Source organism: Rhea americana, unplaced genomic scaffold (assembly GCF_003343005.1).
Source record: "Rhea americana isolate MKP2758 unplaced genomic scaffold, rheAme1 scaffold_221, whole genome shotgun sequence".
NCBI lineage: Eukaryota > Metazoa > Chordata > Aves > Rheiformes > Rheidae > Rhea > Rhea americana.
In genome coordinates this window covers 1,117,728-1,135,168 of record NW_028186333.1, presented here as the reverse complement: position 1 = coordinate 1,135,168, position 17,441 = coordinate 1,117,728, and the positions used below count along the sequence as shown (strand labels likewise).

Genomic DNA, 17,441 nt, shown 5'->3' with positions numbered 1-17,441 from the left:
GGGCCCCCCTGGAAAGGGGCGCTTGTAGGCGCCCGCGGCCAGGCGCGCTTGCCGGAGCAGCGGGGCTTTTCCCAAGCCGAGAGCCGGAGGGGTAAAGCTGGGAGCGTGCCGGAGCCACGGCGCAGGCGGCCGCAGTCTGCCTCCGCGACCTGCTTTTCCGACGTACAGTGCTAATTTGCAAGTGACTGACCGTGCATTAGTTACCTGCTCGGCGGGGAGGGTCTCCTCCCCCCCACCCGATGTCCACCACCATGCTTTGTACTGCGGACTGGTTCTTTTCTCCTGAGAGGCTCCAGGTGGCTGCGTGCTGACCAGTCCTGCCTAGCTTTTTCTCTTTTAATTCTTCTAAAGTGTTCATCTCTTAAAAAGAGTTTTGCAATTCGTGTGTTTCAAGTTACGTGGCCAATTCCCATGATACGCATAGGTGTTGTTTTTAGCGAACACGTGAGCATTTATCTTGCTTCCTGGGACGTTCGGAAGACTGTTGAAGTGGAACAGCTGAGGTGCCTCCAAAAGCTATCAGAGAAAGCAAAACGAATGTTTACTGCTATGTCACACTGAGGCCAGCACAGGAAGGAAACTCATTTTCAGCCATGTAAGAAAGGTGCCAAGAGCCAAGTTTAGCAGTTGCAAACCGATTGCTGTCTTACTATTTGAAATCAGTGCATAAGAAATGTAAATATGATAGTGTAGTTTGTTATTGTTGATTGTTTAAACTTAAATCTATTCAGAGCCAAATTTTCACAGATATTTTGAAAGGATCGTTCACTGTTTTTTAGTGCAGGTACCCAGCAGCTTAAGCTTCTCTAACCAGAGGTTTCTGTTGGCTAGGCCTTTGCTTTTTATTTTTACTTTTTTTAAAAAAATACCGGGGACTTCGTTGTCCTCAGGAAAAGGTTTTTTCTTTTTGTTTTTCATTCTTTTTCGCTTTTCTCTTTTCCTCATGGGCTCACTGAGCTAGTTTACTACTAGGTTGTGCAGATGCAAGGGTTGACAGATACAGAGAGGGATTGGACCCAGCAGCCAGGAATGGGCAAAGAGAGTGGTGGGGAGATGGTAGTTGCTCAACTATACCTTTTCAGCAGTGTAAACTAGCCTGCATAGTCGCTCTTAAGCATAGACAAAAAAGCAAAGAGTAGGCAAATTGAAGAAGAGTTTTAAGTTGTACATGTACATAACACTTCACAGGGGTGCAAACACTCCCACTCCCACACTGAACACACTTTTTCCATATAATTTATTTGGGGTTTTTTTGGAGCAATTAATGGTATGGGGGAGGGGGAACAGGGACATTTCCAAAGCTGAGTGCCAAGAGGCTTTCTGGGAACACCCGGCTGTCACTGTTACTAGCTGTAGCTGTGCTTGGTCCCCTTAGAAGGGTGAGGGAGAGGATGATGTTAGTAACTGGGTGCAGGCAGATGTCTTTTCTCTCCCAGTAACAGCCCGGGTATATTTATGCTGCCTGGAACTGTTGCTTCTGAGCTAAATTTACATCATCTTCTCCTCTTCCTCCTCTGCATTCTTTGGAATGCCATCTTTCAAAACAGTCTTGCGCTGCATACAAATTGTAGAGGAATGTTGAAATCCAATTCTTATTAAAGCAGCTGTTTTTGAAGAGTTTCTGAGTAACTGGACTGTTACCAATTTGGATTCATTGTCACAATACTTTTTCGGAAGATACATGTTTCCTCAGTGCTTTCAGGAGGGTTGAATCTCGAGTGTCCTTGGCTTACAGAGCTTTAAATTTTTGCAAGTAGCTCTTCAGAGAAATACTATTGAAAATATCTGTGTAAATGCATAGAACTCGGTGCATGTGCAAAAATGATTCAAATAGTAAGAAAATAGGTTGAGTGTAATGTATGCCTTAAATATTTATTTGTAGGCAGCATATCAGAGTGATATTGAAGTGTGAAACAGCCATAAAGCCGTGTGAAGGTAAATGTTTTATCAGAAAAAAAATCAATTTAGAAGAAATCAGTGATATGATGTCTTAATATAAGCCAGTAGATGAGGGGGAAAAGAAGTTGGGAGTGTTAGCAGATCAGCTGGTAGCACAAGGCTTTACAAAAGAGAAGTGAAACTTTGCACAGATTCGAAAGTAGTAGGAAACCTGACTTTAAAATAGTGGAAGAATAGAAATCAGTGGAGGAATCAAAATGAAGTTAGAAATAACCATACTGATGGGTGATAATAACTTTCTTGGCCCTTTAAATAGGTGAAAGGGATGGAATGATTGGGAAGTCAACAGTAAGAAAGAAGTCAAGATACCATATTGTGATTCAGAATGTATTTTACACCAGTGTATTATGTGGTAAAGTTAAAATTGCTGAAATGCTGATTGTCCTATAGTTATCATGGTCATCGTATGAAGAAAGAGCTAAGTGTATAGATCTGTTTTTTGTTGTGTCTTTTTTTATAGCTTCTGTAAGCTTCTGTGACATTTCTGCGAGAATGAACTTGTCTGGTCAAATTTTCTTTGTGATTTTTGGACAGCAGTGTATTTGTCTAAATTGCAACCAGTGCAGCAACTGAAGATGAAGTATCTTATATAAATAGCAGTACAGGAAAGGTATTCACTGTATTGGTAATTACAGTAACTTTAGCAATGTAAGGTGTGGGGTCTTGACGTAGGTCCTGATTTGAAAGTGTTCTTTTTGTTTGTTTTTGCTAAATACTTTCGCTGGCAGAAGTGATATGGTGTCTTAGGTATATAAAGGATGATATTCTTAAATATGCTGCAGCAAAATTGATTAAAAGAATTCATGTCTTGTTCAGCAAAAAGCTGTCTACAATAAAGTCATCTTACAGTAAATCCATGACACACAATTTCTGGCAGAACAACAGGAATAAATACATATATTAAATGCTTTCTCAGTTAAGACTGCGGGAACACCAACCAGAAATTTAGACACTGAAGCAATGTCCTTGCCTACATACTAAAGCAAATACTGTCACAAATTGTGTGGTATTGTTTTTCATTTCCTAAAACTTATATTCAGAATTATATTTGAAGTTAATTTAAAGCATATTAACTTATTCCACTGATTTCAATTTTCTTTAAATAAGTTTTTCAGAAGAAAGCTAAATGAAAAGAATGTGTGAGGTAATGCCTTTTAGGTTATAGATACAAAGGCTGTTATATTGATCACGAACCAAATGCTAACAATTTCTTCTTTGTTTGACAGCATTGCAGAAATTCAGAAAGATGTGGAATATCGACTGCCATTCACTGTAAACAACCTGACAATTAATATTAACATGTAAGTAAAGTGATACCTCTATGCACAGAAAATTAATGTTGTTCTCACAAAAAGTAGCAGTAGAATATAAGTGGCTCCTGTTCATAACTGATTTCAGGATCTATAAATTTGTCTTACATTAGTAGTTTTAGTGGTTTGAATGAAACTAGTTGCATTCATGATGCAGACACTCAACTTGAAGCATAACTGTTTTTTTCCATGCTCAATTTCTAAGAGATCCTGCATACTTCTAATTGAAGCAAGTAGCATAAAGTAAGCATTTCTGATGTCTTATTTCCCCTCTAGTAAAAGTAAATTTAAAAAGTAACTTACTAACCTGCTGCTAGGTCCTAGTATTCATTTTTACCTCAGTACGTGTGATCTTCTGAATCAGAACGTAAAATTGATTTATGATAATGTTTTGCTGAATTTACATGTTTTTTGCGTGCTTTTATTCTTTACTCTGGCAAATGCTCAAGTTATTATCCACAAGTTATTACTACTTTAGTCTCAAGGTTTTGATATGTTGTCTGATATTCTTACAGGTCATACTGCATTGTCTTTATTAGAAAGTTGTTAATTGTTAGAGAAATATTGTATTAGAAAATATCCCTGACACATTACTGCATGTGCTTTGTCTATGGACAGAATTACTTCATTGTTATCCATTCCTTTTTCCCCAGTAAATACTCCTTTCAGTTCCTTGGAAGCCTAATATTCTAATCTCTCTGAAGTGGCATTACTGACTTCTAATTTTGTAACTGAATAATCCTCTTGTGTAGTTCACGCTATATTTCTCCATAACAGTTTTCATAGAAAAGTAAGCTTAAAGTTGTCTTAAGTTGTCTTAAAGCAAACCTTATTATGGGGTATAGCTGTAGTAATGGTTTTGTTTTTTTTCTTTGTTTTTGTTTGTTTGTTTCAGCTTGCTACCACCTCAGTTTCCTCAGGAAAAACCAGTCATCAGTGTGTTCCCACCTGTGAGACATCATTTAATGGACAAGCAGGGTGTATATGTGACCTGTCCACTAATAAGTAATGTATGTATAATTGTGTAATTTGTAACTTTGCTAATTAGTAGCAGACCTATGTGTTAACATTAGTTAACACATGTCATATTAGGTTATTGTCAGTCTTTCTGGCAAAAAAGACTTGCTTGGATCCTAATCCCTTCTAATCCCTCTTGGCTTGAAAGCAAAAATGCAATAGTATTTAGTACCCTACTATTTTTTTCTGTTACTGCTATTACTGAATACTGAATTCGGTATTCAGTATTTAATATGTCTAAAACTGTTTTAAGTTATGCTGACTTAGAAAGTTACTGTCATTTTTGTTCATAGTATGATAGCACAGTTCTTGTTTCTCTACAGTATATTCCAAATAAAGGAGGATATTTTAAGACAGTTTTGCAGCCTAATTCTTTCTACTTGAATTCTAATAGAAAAGTGTGAAGGCCTAATGTGCAGTGTTTTAATATATTCTTCATTTTATTTACCATCAGAGATGCCTTCTAGAATGACACTTTTCCAAATGTAGTTAACGATGCTTTTTATCTCAACCTCAGATCTGGGATTTGTTTTTGGTTTTTTTTCTACCTGCTTAAGTGTGGTTCTCTAGCTGAGGGGTATTTTGTTTGTTAGAGATGCCTTGCTTAATTGATTCTCCATTTATGACATATTCAAAAAGTCTTGGTTTCTGTTCAGTTCTTTGTGGCTTTAGCCCTTAAAGGAACAAAGTTTCTAAAGTATTTCGGGCTGGTATATAAAGTTTACATTTGCTGATATGTCTCTGAAATCATTTACAGCACTGCCACGTGGCTGTAATAAATGGTTGTGTTCAGCATGTTTAAGAGTTGCTGGATTCCAGAAATACTTTTTCTTATGTATTTAGTTTTTCTAAATATTTTGTTTTACCAGTTTACAATGCACTCGGATCTTGGAAAAATTATTCAAAGTTTACTGGATGAGTTTTGGAAGAATCCACCAGTTCTGGCTCCTAGTTCAACATCGTTTCCATAGTAGGTGTTTATAAGCATACTGGAACTACAGTAACTTATTAAAAAAAATGTGAAGATTAAACAAGGCCTTAAGGGATGGAGGAAATGAAATAATATAATGGACTTATTGAGAAAGTTATAACACCCTTACCTCTGTATTTTGCAAATTGATGTGCATGCTTGATTACATGATTGTTTTAAGAAGCAACACTAAGTTGTGTTGGACTTATTGTATCAACATGTTAATACGACTTCATGCTTCTATTTTCTTGAAAATGAACAAATGTCATTATCAGAAGAAGTCTCTATAGACCATGATGTGAGCAGTTGTATTTTTTTCATATTCTGTTCATAATCTCTCAGACAAGGAAACAGTTTTTGTTGCCCAGATGTGAATTTAAATGATAATTGGATTAAACATGTAAGGATGGCCTGAGACATTCAGCTGTGAGCAGTGCAGGTGTACAGACAAGGCTGTAATATTTTACATTACAATTGTGGATTTAAAATCATTCATGTTATTTGAAAGTACTTACATATGTATTGCCAAAGTCATTAAATGCTATGCTGTAAATGAGAATTATTGAATAACACAGATGCATTTCTAGTACTTCTGTATGAAAACAATCTAAATTTATGCTCTCAAATTTTTCAGAAACAGATTTGTAATTACACTTCTGATTTGCTCTCTAACACCTAAAGAGCAATTGTTCTTTGACTGCTTTATAGTAGGATGTAGCTTAACAGACTTCTGTAACTATAGAGTGCTATAATGGGTAAAGTGGACTTACTCTGCTACAAGTAAATGAGAACAAAAATATTTATCATCTTCTAAAAGTTCAGTAGTCTCTTGTACATGCTCTAGTAATTATAATTCAGATGATAGAAATACGGTGTAAACCATTGATGATCGTGATCTCTTTTAGCCTTTACAGCAAACCAGCTGGAATGCCTCCGTATGCTCCTCAGGGGTTTCCATTTCTTCCTCCATATCCTCCCCAAGAAACAAATAGAGCTATAGCCCCTGTGCCAGTTGCTGAATCTGTTCCTTCAAGTTACACTACAGATAAGCCTGCTGCTCCCTCTTATGGCTTGATTGCTGATCTGCCACTGCCTGTCCCAACAGCTGAAGCAGTACTTCAGGTTTGTACACTGAGGTCTGTTGCTCAAGTTGTCAGACACTGGCTGTAAGTCTCCTTAAAGGCAGACAAGGCAATGCCACAAAACCCAAAGGATCAGTCTGAGTTAGTGTATTTAATTGTTTTGCTGGTGCTAGGAAAATGAAACTGTCATTTTGGTTGTGATTAAAAGGTTTTGAGAACAACACTGAAGGCAGAGCTGCAAGCTTCTTTTGAGTTTCACTGAAACTAGATTTTGTGCTGAATATTTGTGTATATATTTCTTCTGGGCTACACTGTATTCTTAAGTATATAATGACTGTTTTTACAACTCTGGAAAATGAAAAGCCCTTCTATACATGATTTCCTAGGTAGAATTTATCAGATGAGAACAATATGTTGTCTCCAGTCTTTACATGTAGGTATTTTTCTCATTTTCACCTGGTTCAAATAACTTTTCTTTGTGGAGCTTCTGTGTGTGTGTGTGTGTGTACCTACTTCCCCAACTCTCCCCCTACACACATGCACGCATGCTCCTGCAGCTCTGTACTCTAGAGGGAGTTTTTTAATCTCTTCCAATAAACTTGATATCTAACTTGATACTCTGTCATTGTAAGGTTAAAGTTGTCTTTAGAAACAAAAGCCTTTTTAATCTCAGAAGGCATATTTTGTTCATGTGGTGGAATTGAGAATTTTTACTTTCTATGAGAAGAGATACTTTTCTTCTCTAGAGACTTTTCCCTGAGGGTTATAGCTGTGAACACCATGTGTGAGATACCAAATTTCTATCCTTTTCTCTATTCTTATTTTTCTTAATTACTCTTCCTGTGTCTGTGTCATTCAGCAGATCTTTAATGGAACACTTAGCAAGACAGAATTATTGTCCTCCACATTTGACTACTCTTTTGTGACGTGCCATTTCAAATGTCATATTTTCGTTGTTGTGATTGAGTTAGACTTTTTATCTGGAGACTAGTACCATAGCTACTTACTGCTTTATTTTTATTGGTGACAAATATTTGTTTCCAGGGTTGGATTATGAAGAATTATCAAGAAATTGCTGTTCAGAGATTTGCTAACCATTCCTAAACTTCCATTTAGGTTGGCCAGAATGGATTTACTTACAAGATGCCTGATGTTCCTGATGCATTTCCAGAACTCTCAGAACTAAGGTAAATTTTTAGAATGTGATAAAACTTTCATGTTTTTTAAAAGGGGTCTGCATGTAATTTTTGTAATATTTCTGAATACATTATTGAAAGTACTTTGTAGAAAGGCCAGATAGGACAATTATTTTCTGACCATACAATTTACTAACTGGTAAGTCTTGTATTCAAATATGCTTCTTGTTTAGGATCTTCTCAGTGGGAACGATATTTCAGGATTCAACAGCTAGAATAAACATCTATTAGTTAAAAAAAAAAAAAAAAAAAAAAAAAAAAAAAAAAAAACCCTACAATCAAAGTCATCTGCTCTATCTTAAGGAATTTTACCAGGGACTTAATTGCTACTAATAGAACAGCTGTAACTTCTGAAGGGGAAGAAGGTGTAGGAGAAAGGACTTGAGACTGACTTTACATCAAAAGTATTACCTTGTCACAATTCAAAAATCAGATCGGTTACGTTCATAGTAACTTGCTCAGATCTATTGAGACAGGCTGCTTAATCTGTCTGACTGAAAGGATTATTATCTAATTATTAATTATGAAAGGGTCTTAGGAATGTTGTTTATTCACTTGCTGATCTCATCTTTGTGGTGTTGTCAGTTGTCATAGCTTATTAATTGGAAACTATTCTTTGAAGGAAAGAAAAGGACTTTTGGCAAGAAGAAATTGTTTTTTGTTGCTCTGGACACCTTTTAAGAGTCTGTGTTGAATTTAGCTAAATGGACTATAAGTCTTAGCAACATCTTTAATAAGTATCAGAAAGGTTTGAAGGTGTGGGGTTTTTTTGGTGTTCTGTGTGTGGTGGGGTTTTTTGTGTGTATGTGTTTTAGAAATAAATCATTTCAAGGAAGTGGTTCTTCTAAGGCTGGCTTAAATTCCATGATTCTTCTGTAGGCAGTTGAGGCTTTAGAATTTGGCAATATATGTGTATCTAAAAGTCATGAATGGTATTGCAGATGTGCTGGGTAACATTAAAAAATGTAAAGTAAGGCATGAAAGAGGGACACATTCACACCCTGCTTTTTAAGCTCACTACTGCAGATAGTAGTACACATAATTCAAATTTACAGGTAAATACCTCAAACTTTAATGTTTTGGCAAAAATGAGTAACTCTACATGTAATGTTTGCTGTTAGCTTTAAATATTCTTTCTCTCTGTTTGAATCTAGTATATCGCAGCTGACCAATATGAATGAGCAAGAGGAAGTGTTACTGGAACAGTTTGTGAATCTACCACAGCTGAAGCAAGTCATTACTGATAGAGATGAGTTAGTGAAAAGCATTGAAGAGCTGGCAAGTAAGCTTTCAAAACATCAGCATCTCTGGTTGTATTCTAGGTGCTGAATACTTAAATATAATAATAATAATAGTGATTTTATTTTACAGAAAAAAACTTATTGTTGGAGCCTAGCTTAGAGGCAAAAAGACAGACAGTGTTGGATAAAGTAAGTGAGCAATGAAGACTTTTCCAGAAGAAGTACTTGCAGTATTCTGTATTTTCAGGGGGGATAAAACATTCTTTCTTTTTACTTCCAGTATGAGCAACTCACACAGTTGAAAGCAGCCTTTGAGAAAAAGATGCAAAGACAGCATGAACTTAGTGAGGTATATTATATTATATCTATTTCATACAATCTTTTTAAGAATACTTTACTAAAACTGAAGCTTTGATTCATGCATTTATCCATGAAGAATATTCTTCTGGTTGAACTCTGCTTGTATGAAATAGTGAGATTCATTCACCTCTGGTATGAACTAAATCAGAGTGTCAAAAGTGTCAAAGTGCCAACTAATTTAAAAACAAAATGATGTTTAAATTACACTGCTGTTGTTCTATGATACAGTAGAAACAAAGTTGAAAGAATGTGATGAATGAGCCTTTTGATCTATTCTTAGGTTTAATCTTATGGCAAACTGTTTGAACAATAAAAGCCGTGTTAAATTAGTGTATCTGTTAAACTGTGCCTGATGAAAATGGTTAAAACCATTGCTGTACAATTTTAAACCTTCTGACCACTAGCTATACCAGTGTGTAACATACAGTGTCAAACTTTGCACATTCTAAAGCACAAACAGGGGAATGTCATTACTTCAAATGTAACTTGAGTAAGGAGAGAGTAAATTGTTAGTATATTTACCAGTTATGTATTTAAAAATGCAACTTCTCATGAAGTTTTTGATGTAGAAGCTGTTTTATTGTTTGCAAGATTTTTATTTGAGAGTATGATAATCCATAAAGACAGCATGTGTAGTATCTGAATTTCAAAATGCTGAAAGCATAACAAAATGTGAAATCACAAGTGGGTAAATTACATGATAGCAAACTAAATGATCTCATTAGTGACCTAAATGAATTTGATGCTTTTTTATTGCAAATCCGAACAGACAGCCTGCTAATGTCTTCTCTGTGTGATGTAAATTGGCTTTAAAGTGAACAGAGCTAGTCAGCTGGCATTGAGAATTTTTTTTTCTTCTATAAGAAACCTCTCAAGAACAGGACAAAACATCCCACTGTTATGTTACCTTTCCTTTTTTCTAAGTCTGATTTGCTGATTAACGGTTAGGAGGCTGAGAGCTGGAGCTGCAGCTGGATTTTTGCGCTCTTTTCTTCCTTGTATGCTCTATCTTTGTTTGAGATGTTTGCTTTATACCACTCGCCTGGTACTTTTTCTTCAAAACTCCAGGGAAGTCTTTTCACTTGTACTATGGCATATTTCAGTCATCTTTTATGACTACAAACTTTCTTTGTTTTACACAAGAGTACTGATTAAATCAACAGACTTTTCTGATTACATTACAACTTTCTATGGTAGGCAAACCAAATATTTTTTTGTGGGGGTAGAGGAAGAGGAGGGATCCAAGCATCTAAAACATTAAATCTGTATAAATATGCCTTAATGCTACAGTTACAGCTTTGTACAGACTCTTACTGAAAAATGAATCATGGTCTGACATATACTGTCCTAGTACAGTGAAGGAAAAAGAATGAAATTATACACAGTAAACAAATAAAGGTTTGAATTTATAAAAGCATATAAGAATGAATATAATGGATCAGAGTAGTAGCAGCCTGTCTACTTCTGGAGTCAGCAGTAGTATCTTGCATAGCTCTCCCCAAATTCTTTTCCACAAGTTCCCTTCCAGGAGGAGAATCTTCTAGTCTCCCTTTTGATTATGCATATTGGAAATGAACATGATTTCTTATGGTAGAGTTAAGTAGTTTAGCTACATACTGTGGGAAGAACTTCTTTGTTTGTTGAATCTGCCACCTGCACGCATCAGTTGATCTCTAGTTTGTAGTGAAGAATGCAGTGAATGTTTCATTCTCCTTTATGTTGTTCAAGATTTTATTTAAGTTATCAGTCTCTGTCTTTTCTGGGTTAGACTCCTAATCTACTAGTTTGCCATAATTTGATATAAAATTACTCCCTGCTTTTTGATACTTTAAATATACAGCCAAGCTCAAATCTGTAGTTGAACTTTTAGCAGAACAATTTTTCTGTTTCTTCCTAACTGTTTCAGGTGCAATAAAGTAAGCAGCGCAGTATAAACCACTCTGCTGAGCAGAGGTTAGCTGAGTAAAGACAATGTGAAGCAGTAGTTTGTACAAAATTGTGTTTGTACTAGCAAAATATCTTTCTCTTTGCCAAATCATTGCCTAATAAGGGGAGGGGGAAAATATACAGTTAAGTTTTTGCAAAGTTATGTGTGGATATTATTTTCCATAATACCTATTTCAGGGACTAAGTGAGGGAAACTCCATATTAATAGCATTCATTTTTGAAAACCTAAACTAGGATTGACTGAATCATTTCGAGGTTATTAAAAGCTGAACCAGAAAGGACTTTTATCACTTTAAGCTTTTGGGGCTTGTATAACTGACTTTGAATTTCAGTAGAGTCTGTTTATTTTAGGCACTTAAACAATAATTCTATTCAGAAAGTATGCACTCGAGAACCAGACATTTATAAGCTGGATGCTTTCAAACAGTGTAGAATATCAATAAAGTTGAAAAGCTTTATGCACTTGTGAGTTAAATTGATCTCAAGAACTAAACTGGCAACACTTTTTTCAGATTGCATCATTTCTAGTTGATCTATTTACACTGCTTCTTGGAGATGATGCTCTGTTTAGTCACTTAGTCTTATATATTATAATAATGCTCTATCCACATATCCCATGTTTATGTAGTCATTTATCTGTCTTATCCTTGGAAATGTGAATTTTGATGGACAATTTGATATTAAATAGGTGTTTTTATTTTCTTAGAGTTGCAGTCCAAGTGCTCTGCAAGCCAGACTGAAAGTAGCTGCTCATGAAGCTGAAGAGGAATCTGACACTATTGCAGAAGACTTCTTAGAAGGCAAAACAGAAATAGATGACTTTCTCAGTAGTTTCATGGAAAAGAGAACAGTATGTAATGAACAAGTCATTCTAATCAGAGATACAGAGCACAGAAATTTAAGACTTAAGCAGACCTGAGCGATCTTGTAATCCAGGATAGTGGTTTAGCAAGCTCAAACAAAATAAAAATATATCCATAAGTGGCTTTAGTCACTTTAAAATGGACTCTGAATACCTAAGGAGCATAAGCTTTTAACACAGGAATACAAGGATCTTCTGCATCAGACTTTAGACCTGTACTGTTGCAGATATTTTTGTGTCCCATATTCTTCTCTATTCTGTAAAAATATAAGGAAGTTAACCACAAGGGCATTTCTAAATTTGGGAGGAAGTCCCTAGAGAATGATATGTTGTATTAAGCAACCTTAACCCTTAACAATTACTTTAGAAAGTTTAATTTATTCTATTGATGGCTATCACCAAATAAGTTCATTAATCACCTTTTCTTTCAAGAAGTCTAATAAATGTATTTCATGACATAGGAAGTGCATCTTTTCTGCTGCAAGTAGTTGCTTTGGAGTGATGTTATCAAAATATAGACAATTACTCAGCTTGAATTTTGGAAGAGAGGTGGGTTCACAGGGCTTTCCCTTTTCAAAGAGACTGCAAAGTAGCTAAATCATTAATGAGAAACTGCAGTATGTGTAGTAAAAAGTTCCTTTCCAGAATCACTGGTCCTGTGTCTTTTATTTTAGCTCTGCCACTGTAGAAGAGCCAAAGAGGAAAAACTTCAACAGGCAATAGCAATGCACAGCCAATTTCATGCTCCACTATAGGTAAACTGCTGTTTTAATATTTGTGGTGAACTTTTTTTATTTAAATCTGCTACATTGTCACACACTTACTAATTGCTAATTGAAAGTTTGTTTACTACAATATGTGGTGTTCTAATAATGCCTCATGTGGAAGTTAAGTTCAAATGGACATCACTAGTTCCATCTCCTATTTTTTAGTGAGAGAAAACAGTCAATAGCAGCAAAACTTCTGTTTAGGACTGCATGTGCTGCACTTGTTATGAATTAAATCCAAAACTTAATATATGAAGAAGTTAAAAATGTCTAATTATGGAAATTTGTCTTTACAGAATTCCTGCAAAATGGACCTACAACGAGAAGAGTGAACAAACCCCATAAAGCACACTTTTTAATAACTATTATTTGCAAATAACCATTTCATCATATGTGGTTGTATTTCTAGAGGAGATCGTATACAGAGCTGGGACTGTTTTGTACAAATTAGAATGTCTCTTTATATTCTCATTGTACTAGAGAAATCCTTCTATTGCAATCTTTGCACTAATTTCTTGTATTTATTGTTGATAGTTCTTATTATACTTGAGTTCCTGCTGCTATACTCCATTCTTTAGAGATTAAATATCAAAGCTGTAATTTTGACTAGCTTTTTACATTTTTATAAAAACATGATTCATATCTTTTGTATTCTTGACTTTAAACATAGGTTTGGCTTGATCTGTGAAAGAGTTTGAGACAGCTAGTGATGGGGCTTTGGAAACAGGAGTTAATTATTTAAGATTGTCAGTGAATTCACTGGCTGTTTTTTCTTGAGGCCAAAAATGCTTAGCAGCATTTTTTTTTTAAGTAATAATACAAAACTAAATTTAGCCTGTATTGTGTTTTGGATAAGTAGTTTTGACTTAAGCAAAGTATGTTTTGGAACATTTTCTTTGAATCAATCAAATAAATGATCTCTAGATTTAATGTATTACTCAGCACTAATGGAATTTTGATTTCAGGAGTGGCATGGTACCTACCAGTGTAATTAAATACAACTTGCATTTAGCAATTTCATTTTTGTCTTGGTTTTACTTGGAAAGAGTGGAAAAAAAAATCAAGTCACTTCCTAGTTCTGGTGTATCATACAATATGAATGGATTTATCATGTGATGAACCTGAAAGCACTTTACAAAATCTTAATTCTGAAGTTTTGTGAAGTAGCAGTTATTTTCCTTTTTTCTTTTTAAAAAGGAAAGGAATAAACACTGTTTTGTCTAGGGTTACCCAGTGTGTTATGTCAAGGCCAGTAATGAAAATTTGGAACAGTGAGTCTTAATCTTGTCCTTTAATCACTGAATCAGGTGAGAATGGGTAGTGTAGCCAAGAACCAAGTGTAGTATCTTGTAGGAGAAAAATACAACCTCCTGAACACATTCATGTATGTTATGTCTCTCTCTCTTTCTCTCTCTGTAAAAAGACACATTCTTTTTCTTATTTATCTTATCAGTGAATGAAGTTCTCATGCAGAAAGTCAGATTTTAGAAGAAAAGTAGTTGTACAGTTATGGGACAGAAATAAGATAAAACCTGCAGAAATTAATAATCTATCCGGAATCCTATTTTTTTTCTTTATATCTTTTGTCAGGAAGCAGTTTGGAGATAACAGCACTTTTGTAGCCAAGATGTTAACATCTGTGGTATCTAGATAGGGTCACAGGGCAATGTAGATTCAAGTCTCGGACTAAAGCAGGTCGGAACAGGACAGTGTTTTCTGTATTGGTAATTTTCTAGACAGTCCTAAAGTCTGTGCTCTTGTAGCAAAATGGAATAATGTATTTCTTTTCAGTTAGAGGTAAGTGAGTAAACTTGCAGTCATGAAAGTCACATAAGCACAGCAGGAAGTCTAATCCACAGACTAGTAAGTCTTCAAGTAGGCCTTTAGTCTGTGCTGTGTCATACTTTACAATATTGTGGTCTGTCTTAAGCTATCACTTTTCAGGGCAAGTAAGTTATTCTCTTGTACTCATGGGAATTTGTGGGTTGTTCATTTAGGTTTTTTTTTTTTGTTTGTTTGTTTGTTTTTGGTTTTTTTTGTTAAGCTGGCCCAAAATCTGCTATTAGGTGTCCCAAGCAAATGATCCAAATCAAAAAAGATGCTTAGGTGCCTGAAGCTTGTAAGTACTACTGTTTAAGTAATGAAGAATATCTCCTACAAAAAACATTGTTTCCACTGAGTGTGCATAACACTGCCTGTTTGTTGACATTGCACTTCTGCTAACATGCTAGCTGAAGTCCTAATTCAAAATGAGACACTGTAAAATATGTTTTGGATGATCTGAGTATTTTAATCTCTGCAGCCCAGGAGGAGACTTAGGTTTAAGATGCACTCTTGCCATCAGTGTTACCTTTTTGGCAAATTCCATCTACTTTTATGCTGAACGTGCAGGTTGTTCTGGATCTTTTTCTAAGCATCTAGGTAAGGAGCTTAAAGACTGGACACAATTCTGTGTAGAGTTATTTTTTTCCTTTCCCTGTGCAGAGAGAAAGGGACAGATGACCAAATACTTGGTGCTGTTCCTCAATTGAAGTGTTTCCCTTATACATTTTGTAATGATCTGGAAGAACAAATTTTTTCCTCATCTGTCACCTTCAGTTGAATGTTATGTGATGTGTTGTGGTGCTCTCATTTTAAGATTGAACTATCTAGCTAGCTCACCTTCAGAGGATTTGTTTCCCAGACCAGTACTAGTTCTCAACACTTCAGCTTTTCCTTGTAGACTACTCCTGTATTTTCTAAGAGAGCAAACTTACAGATTCAGGGCTTTTTCATACAGTGTTTCTGATAGCACTGGAGGACAGTCTATAAGAAAATGTCAATGTTCAATATCATTTCTTAGTACAGTGTTTTTTGTTCAGGGATGTGAATGTTCGGGGTTCTCTCTTTTCTCCTTTTACCTATTCTCTTGTATTGTTGTTCCTGTTCCTACACTTATTTCTATTTTTAGCCCCTCATGCAATCACAAACTCTTCCTTTAGGAACAGCACAGAAGTCTGTGTTCACAGAGGGTGTGTTGAGTTAACTACAGGTATCCTGTAACATGCAGGAAGGGCCAACCCATTTCTGGTTCTCAAGGAACAAGCCAGTCTACTACAGAGTTATCTCTTTCTGATTTAGTCTCACACCTGGTGGGCCAATGATGTTTGTTTTTTTTCTCTAATCTTCATTCGGTCACCAGATGACCTGGTGGAACACTGATCATGTTTTGCCCAACAAATAATGGTAAGTTTCTAGCACGCTGGTAGCGTTCACTGTTAGACTCTTCCCTTACCTTATCTTGCAGAAAGATGAAGTGTAGGTATAACTCCAGCTTGGAACAATTTCTTATGAAATGTAAGAGAATGGAAGCTGCTATTAGTTGCATATTAAAAGTCTCTTAAAAATGTGTCAAGTGAGCTCTTAAGCAGCTTGGAATAGTAGGGAATGTACAGTGAGTGACTTCTGGAGAGTGGTGCATTACGGCCATGTTCATAATGAGGTGTTCTGCTAAGTTGAAACAGTGACATAAATTAGCATGAATACAAGTCTTAGCATGAAATACTAAGGTGGGGGAGGGTTGCATTCTGTAGTGCAACAGCTGATGGAGCTGACTTTTGATATTTTTTAACTTCTGATCTCATTGCTAAATGTTTTCTATGATGGAATTTAAGCCTGTTATTCCTCTCTGAGTTAACTGACTACTGAAATCTCTGTATAGCAATTGTAACTGACTTTTTTTTTTTTTTTTTTTTTTTTTTTGATTTGCAGTATAAGGCTGTGAAATCAAATAAGTTACTGTAGGACATATATATATGTATATACTGGTGGTATACATAGGGTGGTATACAACTGTGGAGTTAATAGCACTTTCTGTTGGGGATTTTAGAAGAAAGCTTTCCTAGATTTCACAGTATGCTTGACATGCTAATCTTTCTAAAAGGCATTGACTGTCAGGTTTGTGCAGCTATGCTGGTCACAACTACAAGCAATAGACTATCCATTCTAAATAGTACCGAATGTTCTTACTATAATTGTTGTTTGCTCTGTAAATACTCTGTAGCTTTGTCACTTTGGACCTTGACCAAATACAGAAATTAGAAGTCTTTGTTAGTGTTGTTTCTGTCCAAGTTGTTTTTGCTACTTCCTTTGAAGACTAGGAATGTTCTCTTGAGAGATCTGAAGACTTTCACGTAAAGCTGAATTAAAACTCTGGCAGCAAACTTAAGTCAGTTATCACAGCCTTATTGTGTACGTGACTGAACAGTAAATACTGTAATGTGTTAAACTTACAAATAAACACTTTGGGATTTTTAAGAATTCTGGTAATTGTCTACATTGTGGGTGGATTTGTGCCTTGCAGGACGTGCTGGGTGGATACAGAATTGTGTTGGAAAGCATTTTGCAGTCAACAAGCAAATTACACAGTCTTCAATAAACTAGTTGAGGACAAACTTTCACACTTCTTTAACCCTATTTAACTCTTCTGACAACAGCAGTTCTTGGAGCCTTCTTCACTAGAATGAGCTTATGCTTTGAAAGCCCATATTGTAGCTCAGTTTATTGTTTTTGTAAATGCTATGTCTTGGTCAGATACCTGTAAAGATCAACATTTTTATATAGTAATAAGATAAAAGGAAAGCTTAGATATCAATAATAAGTAAATACCTTAACACAGTAAGAAGTAAGAAAGATTATGGCACTGTTTAGTTTTTTGGAAACAAAGCTATTGAAATAGCCTTGGAAACCAA

At 35.6% G+C, this 17,441-nt stretch overlaps 1 protein-coding gene across 1 annotated transcript; it reads left to right on the top strand.

The window, feature by feature from the left end:
• The first annotated feature begins 239 nt into the window (after positions 1-239).
• VPS37A (VPS37A subunit of ESCRT-I) lies at positions 240-17,010 on the top strand. The gene is made up of 13 exons (XM_085305519.1): positions 240-271; positions 491-595; positions 3,186-3,260; positions 4,165-4,279; positions 5,156-5,256; positions 6,162-6,378; positions 7,455-7,525; positions 8,689-8,816; positions 8,906-8,964; positions 9,056-9,124; positions 11,789-11,932; positions 12,619-12,699; positions 13,008-17,010. Exons 1-12 carry the CDS (start codon positions 240-242, stop codon positions 12,697-12,699), a joined length of 1,197 nt encoding a protein of 398 aa, XP_085161645.1. The 3' UTR covers positions 13,008-17,010.
• The last annotated feature ends 431 nt before the right edge of the window (positions 17,011-17,441 follow it).